Genomic DNA, 12,401 nt, shown 5'->3' with positions numbered 1-12,401 from the left:
CAAATAAATTGCATGGATCTTCGATCCATTTAAATCGAGGGAAATGCACATGGTGATTTCTCTTTACACCATATAAAAGTCTCCCAATATTATTAGGGAGCTATAATAAATATTCTAACACACTTGCAAATATTCCCCAGGCCTTTTCTATTTCAAGTTTGTTCCCCAAACCTTGCCATATTTTTCTTCCATCATATTCCAGAGCTTCCCCAAAAATCCGAACATTTTGGGACCTTCCCAACCCTCACTTCCTATTCAAATCATTTGAATTTAAATCAAATGAGTTTGAATTTAAATATCTCAATCTTGGCCTTTTCTATTTTCTCGGAACAAGCACATTTTTGCGAGCTCAAGAAAATTATCCGTTGCCCAAGTTCGTTCCCTAATCTTTCATGTCTCTCTTTTCTTTCTTTCTTTCCTCTGCTAAAAAATAAGATATTTCAGAGAGAGAGAGAGATAGCAGTAGTGCCCTTGGGCCTCGCTGTCAAGCCCAGCAGCCTGGGCTTCCCTCCCTCTCGCGCCGGCCCAAGGCCAAGGCCCAGCCAGCCCCACTGCGTAACCCTAGCCCGACTCCACTCTCTCCCGGTCCATCTCTTTCCTGCTCTCCTCCCTTGCGCCGCCACTCCCTTCCCTCGATCCCATCTCTCCCTCCCGCAACGCTCGCTCCTCATCTCTCCCTCCTCGCGCTGCACCCCTCGCCCCGATCCCCTCGCCTCCTTCCTCCTCGATCCGGCCCGCCGCTGGCGCCCTGCAGCCGACGCCATCTTGCCACTGTGCCGCGCCCCACCTCCATGGCCGCCGCGCCCTGCCTCGCCGCCCGGACGCCGCTTCGCCCCGCCGCGCGAACTCGCTGGTCGAGCTCGTCGACTCGCGGCCGAGTCCTCCCCGCGCCACCACCCGAGGGGCCAACTCCGGCGGACCCGGCACCCGTGCCATGCTGTCGTCAGGTCCCGAGTACCCCCGCAGCAGCGCCTAACCCCGCGCTCGTCTCCTCGCCGGTGACCAGGCGCCACCAGCTACTCCGGCGTGCCCCTGCTCCTTTCTCCTTGCTGACGGCTTCATCGCCACGTCAAGTACCTAGAGCTGACGTTGCTCCCTGCATTGCCCTGCGCTCGCTGGCGCCTTCAGCCACCCGAGGTTCTTCTCCTCGCCACCGCTACTCCAGCGAGCACCACCAGGTCGCGGGCACTTCTCTGCACAAGTGCTCCTGAACGAGACCCTCAAATCCTACCCGTAGCCCAAGCCGGAAGACTCCGTGGATGTGCATCTCACTTGTGCCATTTTGGATCGTCAAGAACGTTTCGGGATTCGCCAAGTTCCATTACGGTCGGAGACCTCGGACCCGTCAAGTACCCTTTGGATGTGCCAAGTTCCACGACGCCGCATAAGTTTCTTCTTGAACATGTTCGACTACAACATGAACGAGTACCACCACGACCCTCGAAGAGCTCGGATCTGTCAAGTTCCACTACCTATGACATGTACCACTACCGTCGTCCCGAAAACGTTGGACTCATCAAGTACCTCTCTGAAAACGAACGTGTACCACTACCGTCGTCGAGATCACGAGAACCTGTACCGACGACCTCGGAACGTGTACGACGACTGTTGTCGAAGACCCGTACCTCTACCGCTTCTCAAGCATGTACCACGGCTCCCACGACTTCCGCGAACAACTACTTCCGTCTACTTCCCTTGACGAACTCGATACGCTTCGAAGGTATAACCCCGAGACGACCATTCGAGAACGATTGCCTGTGGTGTATGAGATGAACCCCGCGTTTGCACCGTGTCTGAAATTGTCGCTTGCATGGTCCTCCCGTTGCCATGCCATCCACCCGTGGGAACCCGGCAACCGGGACCACCCCACCATCTTGCATGTCACGCTCCTGTCACACTTCCTTTTGCACCGGCATCTCAATCGAGTTACCGGAACCGGAATGTTGCCGTGGCACCATTTTCGTTGTCATTACCGTGGCACCCCTTTCGTTTTCCGCCACGATGAGAAATGCTTCATATCATGCTCATGTCAACATTTTCATTAAAACTTGCATAAAACTTGCACATGTCATCCGCATCATGATAATAACATTTAATATGTTTAAAATTGTTGTTTGCATTAAATTGCTAAATGCATATGGGGATTTACTGGAATTGTTGTTTGATGTTTCCGGCCTCATTTAAAATGCCTAACTGTGTATTCTACTCATGTTCCACCTCTTGCCATGTTAAGAACATTTAATTTTGTTGGGTGCATAATCGGGAGTGAACTAAATAATTGATGTGGTGTTTTGTCAATATGCAACTCATTGCATATTGAGCCCCACTTAACTTGTAGTATTGTTTGTGCACTTTGCCATGCCATGCCTCATTAAACCGGACATGCATCATACTTGGTTGTGCATCATGCCATGTTTATGTGATGGTTGTTTACCATGTTGTTTGCTTCTTTCCAGTATTGCTTCTTCGGGTTAGTTCCGATAACGTCGCGTTAGTGAGGATCCGTTCGACTACATCCGCTTGTCTTCTTCATGGACTCGTTCTTCTTCCTTGCGGGATCTCAAGCAAGATGAGCATACCCTCAAAATCACTTCTATCTTTGCTTGCTAGTTGCTCGCTCTATTGCTATGTCGCGATTCCTACCACTTTCTATATCATGCCTCCTAGATTGCCATGTCAAGCCTCTAACCCGCCTTTCCTAGCAAACCTTTGTTTCGCTATTTTACCGCTTTGCTCAGCCCCTCTTATAGCGTTGCTAGTTGCAGGTGGAGATGAAGTTTGTTCCATGTTTGGAACATGGATTTGTTGGGATATCATCATTATATCTTATTTACTTTAATGCACCTATATACTTGGTAAAGGGTGGAAGGCTCGGTCTTATGCCTGGTTTTTTGTTCCACTCTTGCCGCCCTAGTTTCCGTCATACCGGTGTTATGTTCCTTGATTTTGCATTCCTTACGCGGTTGGGTGTTATGGGAACCCCCTGACAGTTCGCTTTGAATAAAACTCCTCCAGCAAGGCCCAAGCTTGGTTTTACTTTTGCCTCACCTAGCCTTTTGCCCTTGCGTTTCCGGAGCCCGAGGGTCATCTTTATTTTAACCCCCCCTGGGTCAGTGCTTCTCTAAGTGTTGGTCCAACCTGAGTGATGTCCGGCGCCCCCTGGGCAACCAGGGTCTATGCCAACCCGACGTCTGACTCATCCGGTGTGCCCTGATAACGAGATATGTGCAGCTCCTTTCGGGATTTGTCGGCACATCCGGGCGGCTTTGCTGGTCTTGTTTTACCATTGTCGAAATGTCTTGTAACCGGGATTCCGAGTCTGATCGGGTCTTCCTGGGAGAAGGAATATCCTTCGTTAACCGTGAGAGCTTGTGATGGGCTAAGTTGGGACACCCCTGCAGGGTTTTGAACTTTCGAAAGCCGTGCCCGTGGTTATGGTCAGATGGGAATTTGTTAATATCCGGTTGTAGAAAACCTGACACTTAACTCAATTTAAAATGAATCAACCGCGTGTGTAGCGGTGATGGTCTCTTTTCGGCGGAGTCCGGGAAGAGAACACGGTTCTTGTGTTATGTTTGAACGTAAGTAGATTCAGGATCACTTCTTGATCACTTCTAGTTCACGACCGTGCATTGTTTCTCTCCTCGCTCTTATTTGCGTATGTTAGCCACCATATATGCTAGTGCTTGCTGCAGCTCCACCTCACTACCTTTTTCCTACCATAAGCTTAAATAGTCTTGATCTCGCGGGTGTGAGATTGCCGAGTCCTCGTGACTCACAAATACTTCCAAACAGTTGCAGGTGCCGATGATACCAGTGCAGGTGACGCAACCCAGCTCAAATGGGAGCTCGATGAAGATCTTGTCCGTTGTTTTGTGTCTTTCCGGTTGATCAGTAGTGGAGCCCAGTTGGGACGATCGGGGATCTAGCATTTGGGGTTGTATTTCTTTATTTTGGGTACCGTAGTCGGACCTTGATTGTATTCTGGATGATGTATGTTATATTATGTATTGTGTGAAGTGGCGATTGTAAGCTGACTCTTTATCCCTTTGTTATTCAGTACATGGGATGTGTAAAGATTACCCCTCTTGCGACATGCCTACCATGCGGTTATGCCTCTAAGTCATGCCCCGACATGTGGGAGATATAGCTGCATCGTGGGTGTTTCGGTGCGGTACAGAGAGATCCCTCGCTCCCATGCTCTATAATCCGCAAACTACTCGGTATCCTAAATCCAGCCTTTGAAAAATGGGCTCCAAGTGGTGACAACCAAAAAGTATATAAATGTCGCCATGGGCAGGCCCGACAATGTCATTGAGGCCTTCGTGTGGTATATGTTGATGTTTGAGTCACACCTTGCAAATAAATATAACAGCAACAATCCAGAAACACATCAGATTTTGCTTAAAATCTTGAATATATCTGCAACCACCACTTGAATTTGTGGATCAACGTTTATATTACTTGTTCGAAATTAGTCAAAACTTGGACTTCATCATCTTATCTCAATGAAACATTTTAACATGCATATTCAAAGAAATTTAACATTAACAACAAATCACAATCGTAAATAGGAACACACAACTGTTTCTAGCATCATATACCTTGTTCCACGCATGCGCCATGACTAACAAGTTGGGTGTTGGAACGTTGCAACAAGAGAAGGTAATGTGCGTCAATTGATGTAGAGTCCAAAAGGCATTTCTCCTCATTTTGTAAAAAAGCACCCCAACTAATACAAACAAGTAAAGAGCCCTAGGATGTAGTAAACCTATGCATACTCTTGTAAATTTACAAGCCCGAATTTCAACTGTCAAGCCTAGGCCCAATCCTAAGGCCGGAACATTGTATTGTAGCCAAGGCTAAGCTCGGCCATGTGTAAAAAACCCATAAACCTATATCAAAGCAAACTAGCAGCAATCCCTTGTAGAGATTTATAGATATATGAAAATAAATAAGATATGTATGAGCAACTACAATTAAGATATTACGACCTCTTGTTATTAGACCATAGAACTAATAATATTGTACAAGCTCTTGTACAACCTCCTAGATGGATGACCTACGGGGACGTTTGTCGAATGTAGTTATACTCAAACTCATTGACTATTGCTCTTGTTACCCCCTACTTCCTAGCACGAACAATTGTACGTGGAAGTGGACGCCATCTGGGTTGCATTCTACCAGATTGGTGTATGAAATGTCTTTCGTTGGTCACATCGATTGGAGTTGAGATCTCCACATTTGGAAGCAATGGATCGTCCGCTTGTCTTGTTCTCCGCAACCATGTGTGGTCATCCGATCGCCTTGCCAAGCATGCCCTTCCTCACCAAGCCTTTTGCATGCTTTGTTGCCAGGGCATGGAAATGATCAAGAACTTGTTGGTGTGTTGTGTATTTGCGGATGAGGTATAGGCTCATGTCCTGAGATGGATCCGCCTGCCGAATTAGACGCCTGACACTACTAGCAACGTCCTCACCTGGTGGCTGGCTCTTTAATACGGCGTCTCTCCCAAGCTGAGGAAAGGTGTTAACTTCGCGATCCTCTGCTCTCTACACTCTCTCTACTTACTACCGCGGTAGCCAATAAGATTCACGATCATTGCGTAGAGTGGAGGATGGTGAGGAATGATAATCTTAAGCGAAAAGTCACTTGATTAGTATATGGATTTTATGCACCTCTTTGTGTACATTAAAAGTAATATTACCATATATAAAAAGCTTGATAATCTACTATTGTTTTATCTCCATACTCTTGGGAAGGTATTAAATTCCTTGGATACTAGGATTATATAAGTAATACTGTCAATATGGGAATAACTCCGCTATAAGGATTACGAAAGGATAAAAAAATCAAATAAATTTCGCTCATCATATCTCGACATTTGTTGTAGAGTTAATTACATCTATGGTAGACAAACTTTCATGGTGGGTACAAACTCATACAACAACTTGGAAAATGACACAAATCAATCATATAACTTGAGTTTCGATAACATTTGAGTACATTTCCGTCACTTGTCGTTGCATGGCACGCCAGCAAGTCCACATTCTCTTCTCTGTCATCATGTGGATCCATCTGAGTAGCAACCAAGAGAAATTAATTGTAACCGGGTTTCAATCCCGAGACATCTGCTCACACAAGAAAAGCGCTACCCACATGCTTCATTCTGCTAAACTATTTTATATCCCTTTTAGGCGAGAAATGCTACATCAACGGGCAAATTACTTAAGGTTTACGCGATGGTGCTCAATTGGCATGTTTTCGTTGCATAGGGGGGGTGAGTGACCCCACCCGGGTGAAATTAATGGGGTGGAGAGGATTTAAGGGAGGACTTATAACACTCCGTAAAAGGTCTCTGTGTGTACCATTTTTGCTCTTTAGGCCCAAACTATCTGTCTAATCCATTACATACGTATACGTTATGTACACTGCTTTCTCAAAGCTATAGGAACATACATGCATTACCAAAAAAGACTTTCTCCCCGCTTTATAAATAAAGCAACCACCAAGCACAAAGTAACAGGTAACAACATAACATACAACAAACCAACACAACACCACTGCAGACAAGGTCCAATACTCACACACAAACCAACACAAACAGACCCAAGTTCCGTTGTGGGCACAACACAACAAGCCCAACACAGACTCACAACGAAACACCCCTAGATGGCGGTGGCAGCGGCGAGAAGACGACAAACTAATCTGGTTCTGGTGGTGGCGGGGGAAGCGGTGGAGCCAACCGGAGAGCCATCGCGCGAAGCTGGGTGATGATGGAGGTGATGGCGTCTCTCTCCCTGGGACGGCTAAGAGGCTGCCAAAGCTGCAAGTAACCAGACCATTTTAACAAAGCGTCAATAGCACGGCGAAGAGGAATATGCAGAATCACAAGTTTATTCCTAACAGTCCACAGCGTCCAGGCAAGGAACCCAATGGTCAGCCACCTAATGTGGCACAACACGGGGGGGGGGGGGGGGGGGTTGCCTGGAGTTTAGCAAAGAGAGCGGGGAAGTTGTTACGGTCCCAGCTTCCACCCACAATCTCGCGGAAACAGCTCCAAAGGAACTGCGCAGACACGCAGGTGAAGAAGATATGGTTAGAATCTTCTTCCGGCCCACAGAGCGGGCAACGCCCATCACTAGGGCCATTGCGCTTCAAAACCTCTACGTCAGATGGAAGGCAGCCGCGAATCCATTGCCACAAGAAGTTCCTAATTTTCAGGGGAAGGCGAATCTCCCAAATGGAGGGGAGCGCCTCATGGCCAAGTGAGGGGGCGATGGCCAGGTAGAGCGATTTGGTGGAGAATTGACTAGAAGGCTCTAGGCGCCATATGGCACGGTCATCGTCTGTCGTGAGATCAAGCTCATGGAGTGCAATACAGTCAAGCAACTCCTGCCAGCCCGCATTCTCAGCTGGGCCAAAAGGTCTCCGGAACGCAATCTGCCCTAAGTCAATAAGGGCGGTCGCCACGGAGATCTGCGGGGCAACCGTGATGGAGAACAGGTCTAGAAAGCGGGCCGCAAGGGGCGTGTCACCAGTCCAGCGATCGAACCAGAACAGTGTGGCGTTGCCGGAACCAATCTCAATCGAGGTCCCGATCCAGAGGACAAGGAGGAGCTGGATGATGGATAGCCAGAACTGGGAGCCCCCAGATCGCTGGCAGAAGGCGAGAGGCTGGCCGTGGAGGTATTTCTGCTGAATGATGCGAAGCCACATGCCACCATATCTGTTGGCTATCCGCCAGAGCCACCGAGTCAGAAGGGCAATGTTCATGCGTTTGGAGGACATGATCCCGAGTCCACCCTGGTCGCGAGGTTTGCAGATCTCAGACCACCTGACCATGTGGTACTTCTGCTTATGACCCTCACCAGCCCAGAAGAAACGCCCCTGAATGGTGGCAATCTCATGATGTAAGGTCTCCGAAAGGTTGTAGAAGCTCATGATGAATAATAGGAGGCTGGAGAGGGACGAGTTAATGAGCACCGTACGGGCCGCTTTCGAGAGCCACCAACCCTGCCAGGGCTCGATACGGTGCTAGAGCTTCCCCACTATGGGGCGCAGCTCGGCCACCGTAAGCCTGGAGTCACTAATGGGTATCCCCAGATATGTCGTGGGGAAACACCCGAGCTGGGAGTTAAGCCGATCCGCTATGCTCCGTCTCTCGTCTTGGGCGTAACCCAAGACCATTACCTCACTCTTGTCGAAGTTGATCCGAAGGCCGTACATCTGCTGGAAGCACAATAAGAGGAACTTGAGGTTTGAAATATCACTCTCCAACCCCTCCACCATGATAATGGTGTCGTCCGCATATTGGAGAAGGGAGATCCCGTTGCCTCCAACTAGATGCGGAACTATCCCCTTAATGTGACCCGCCGCCTTGGCCTTATCCAGGATGGCCGCCAGCGTATCGACAACCATGTTAAACAAGAATGGGGAGAAGGGGTCGCCCAGGCGCACCCCAAAAAACGTGGGGAAGAATGGGCCAATCTCCCCATTAATGTTCACCGCGGTGCGGCCCGAGGAAACCATCTGCATCACTCTGGTCACCCACCTATCGTCGAAGCCCTTACGGAGTAGACATTCCCGAAGGAAGGCCCAGCTGACCGTGTCATAGGCCTTGTGGAAATCCAGTTTCAGGAAGACTGCCTTGAGGTGCTTGGCGTGCACCTCATGGAGAGCTTCGTGGAACACCAAGACTCCATCAATGATATATCGGCCCTGGATGAAAGCCGACTGGTCAGGGTGAGTGATCCGGTCGGCAATAGGGGCCACCCTAATGGAGTACCCCTTCGCGAGGATGCGGAAGATGACATTAATCACCGTAATTGGTCGAAATTGTCGGATGTCCGAGGCTCCCGTCACTTTAGGGATGAGAGTGATTACCCCATAGTTTAGCCGGGCGAGGTCAATGGACCCAACAAGGAAATCGTCAAATAGGGCCATCACCTCAAGTTTTATCACCTCCCAGAAGGTCTGGAAGAACTTCACTGGGAGGCCATCCGGGCCGGGAGCCGAGGAAGGGTTCATGCCCTTAATTGCCTCCTACACTTCCTCCTCAGAGAACGGCGCCATGAGGGCCGCGTTATCCGCAGGCGAGACACAACAGTGAGCAGGCCAAATGTCTTGCGCTAGTGCAAGACCTCCCCGAGGGGAGGCAGAGAATAGGTCTCTTTAGAAGCCGTCGACATGTGCCCGGATGTCCTCCAGCCGCTGTAGGAGGGTCGGTTCGTCCCACGGGAGGGGGATGGAGTTATGGCGTCTACGGCCGTTAGCAATAGCCTGGGAGTAGGCAGTATTAGCGTCCCCCTTGAGGACCAATTCTGCGTACCCCGCAAGCGCTAGTATGCCTCCTCGTCAGTGTAGATGACCGTGAGCTAATCTTCCAAGTAGTATCTAAGCATCCATTCGCCTGCCGAGAGGCCAGCGGTGTCAGCCCGCAGATCGAGGGCCTGGATGCCCTGAAGGAGGGCTTTCTTCCGCTCACGGATGTGCCGGCCCACGTTTGCACCCCACCCTTTCATGAATTGTCGTGATCGCTTGGCGCAGAAATGCCAGGAATCAATGGCTGACAGGGCCCGGTGGGGGCATCCCTCGCCTCGTGCCACCTGGCAGCCACCACTACGGTAAATCCAGGCTGACGCAACCAGAAGGTTTCGAAGCGGAAGCGCGGAGGGAGGGGTGGGCGCTCATTCTCCGAAGAGAGGAGTAGGGGAACATGGTCAGAGCCAATCCGCGTAATCGCCCGAAGCGAGGCTAGGGGACACCGAATGTCCCACTTAGGGGAGGCGAAGACTCGATCAAGGACTGAGCGAGTCGGATCAACTTGGTGGTTAGTCCAAGTGAACTTGGCCCTGACTTGATCGAGCTCACGCAGCCCCATATCAGCGATGCAATCATTGAACATTTGCATCCGAGGAAAGTTCACTAAATTATTGCTCTTGTCTTCTTCTGTCCGGATGAGGTTGAAATCGCCGCCCACTACCACCGGTAGCTGGGCCGATGCTACCTTCCTCCGGAGCTCAGCAAGGAAGGACTCAGACCGGCGGTGATCGGCCAGACCATAAAACGCAATGATCTCCCATTGGAAGTTTAGGGCCCGCTCGAAGACCTCCATGCTAACAAAGAACTCGCCTTGGTCCATGCTCCCCACCTCAAGGGTGGCATCCTTGACTCCTAGGAAGATGCCACCCGAGTGGCCCGTACTCCCACTAGAAGGGAGCTAGTGCCAGACGAACAAGTTAGAGCTCAGATGTTCAAGTTCCGACAGGGAGAATTCCGTATGCATCGTTTCTTGAATGGCCACAATGTCGATTCGCTCGGTTCGCATGTATTCTATGAGTTGGCGGCGACGACCATCTTGGCCGAAACCGTGGATGTTCCAGAATAGGGCTTGCATCACGCATCCATCGGGGGGCTGCTTGACCCCAAGACACATGAGGCGCTCTAGGCACGGAGGGCTGCGGTACGGGAGCGGATGCGGCCCCAGATCTCAGCCGAAGCGGCCGCCACGCGAGGAGGGGCGCTCGGGGCAGCCTCGGACGGAGCTCCCGAGGAGGGATGGAGGCGTGCATGGGCCTCGGCAAGCCGACCATCAAGGATTTCCCGTGCACGGATGGCTTCGATCTGAACTAGCGGGGGTGAGGGGGGCAACCTCCCCCCTGAACACTATGGTCGAGTCCGCTGCCATCTTAGCAAGGTGGCCAAGCGGAGCCGACTCCAAAGCAGAAAAGGAGCAAGTAGGAGAGGTGGCCGGGATGGTCGTGGTACCTGGCTCGAGGTTCCGGGCGGCGGCCTGCTCGGGGATAGGTAGAGCCGGGCTACCCACCAGTCTGGCGCCTCAATCCGAGCACTGCGGCGCGATGAGGTCACCGGGGTTGAGGTCGATCGAACCCTCCTGGAGTAGGCCACAGTCCGAGGGGGAGGCAGAGGACCGGCCACCGGGGTGGTCACCACCACCGCCAGTCCCTCGGAAGAGGAGCACGGAGGCGCCAGGGAAGGAGCAGGAATCATCACGCAGGGAGCGCCAGAGGAAGACGGCGGGTCCGTAGTCACGTCATCCATCGGAGGCGGAATGACCGACCCCGCAGCCGGACCGGCCTCCATCTCCGGGAGCACCGAATGGGGCGAGACCGGGGCCGAGTCCGTCGCCCCAACGGCTCCATATGGAGATTGGCAGCAGCAGGAGAGGGCGGAGTGAGCAGCGCCGGGACGGCCCGGGCGGGGGAGGAGGCGAAGATGCCAAGGGAGGAGACGTCGGGGAGCGGGGCGAAGAAGCCGGGAAGACCTGAGGGCTAGCATCTGAGGCATCGAGGCCGTCATCGGGGGACGGTGGAGCCGCAACGTGGGTACGGCCCGCCCCAACACCACCCTCGCGGCTGGCGCAAGAGGTTGGTCATGGGGGGGGGGGGCTGTCCTCGAAGTCATCATCCTCGTCCTCATCTGAGCTAGAGGGGTGGCCGTGACGGGGGTCTCGGTCGCTGCAGTGGTCGCCGGCACCTCCCCCATCTGTGCCGCCCCCCAAGAAGATGTCATCGATGCGGGGGCGGCCAATGTGGTTGGGAGGCTCAGGGGAGATGCGGAGGTCGAAGCCCTGGTCGTTGAAGAACACTCGGATCGTGGCACGGAGTCTGGAAGAGTCGAGGGATTTGACCTTGACCCGGACCTCCTCCTCCTTGCGAAGGGAAGCTCGTCGACCACCACCACCTTGCCGAGGATGCGAGACATGTTCCGAATGACCTGCTTGGAGCGGGCGATGTCCGGAAGGCCACCAATGAGGATCCAGGCCGTGTCTAGGACCGCGACCGCCAGGGGGTCCCGCACCGGCACAGAGATGTCCACCACTAGCTTATTGAGGGCCAGGGTGATGTCTCCGCTGCGGGTGCCGTATCCGTGGCTGACCATGTTCGGGAAGACGATCGAGAACTGGCCTCCAGCCAGCATGGTGACCTGCCAATCTCAGGTGCAATGGTAGAGGTGGTTGAGCTTGGCCTCAATCATCTCCAGTGAGGCCACCCCATCCTTCATGGTGACAATGCCCAGGAGCGATGGTGAGGGAACGGGGATGTCGGGCACCTCGATGTGGAAGTAGCCGAGGCCCTCAATCCCGTGCCCATACATCATCAACTCCTCCGCCACCGGACGGTCGGGGCGAAGGAAGGCGGGGTGGTCCGGGGTCCGAGTAGAGGTAGCAACACTGAGGGCGCATACATGCCACCTGGGAATGGTTGGAGAGGCCGCATTTGAAGCACTTCACGAGGTTGGAGGAGCAATTGTCGGGGAGGAGAGTGGTCGCAGTCGAGGCAGCTAGGTCACGGGTGGAGCCATTGCCCGGGGCGGCGGCATTGGCGCGCCCAAGGCCGCGCTTCTTCTTGTGCTTGCCACCGGGGCGGCCCCGGCCC

General features: G+C 52.4%; 1 protein-coding gene and 1 pseudogene across 1 annotated transcript; both read right to left on the bottom strand.

Annotated features, from left to right (window-relative positions):
* Positions 1-6,703: 6,703 nt before the first annotated feature.
* LOC147979817 (uncharacterized) lies at positions 6,704-9,030 on the bottom strand. Its single transcript, XM_087515358.1, has 3 exons — positions 8,194-9,030; positions 6,988-7,890; positions 6,704-6,826 (listed from the first exon to the last, which is right to left on the bottom strand). Exons 1-3 carry the CDS (start codon positions 9,028-9,030, stop codon positions 6,704-6,706), a joined length of 1,863 nt encoding a protein of 620 aa, XP_087371484.1.
* A 1,838-nt stretch (positions 9,031-10,868) lies between these two features.
* LOC147979816 (uncharacterized) lies at positions 10,869-12,123 on the bottom strand (annotated as a pseudogene).
* Positions 12,124-12,401: the final 278 nt, after the last annotated feature.

This window comes from Triticum urartu, chromosome 3A (genome assembly GCF_056163025.1).
Source record: "Triticum urartu cultivar PI428250 chromosome 3A, HENAU_Tu73, whole genome shotgun sequence".
In the NCBI taxonomy this organism is placed as follows: Eukaryota; Viridiplantae; Streptophyta; class Magnoliopsida; order Poales; family Poaceae; genus Triticum; species Triticum urartu.
This window is presented reverse-complemented; position numbering and strand designations above follow the sequence as displayed.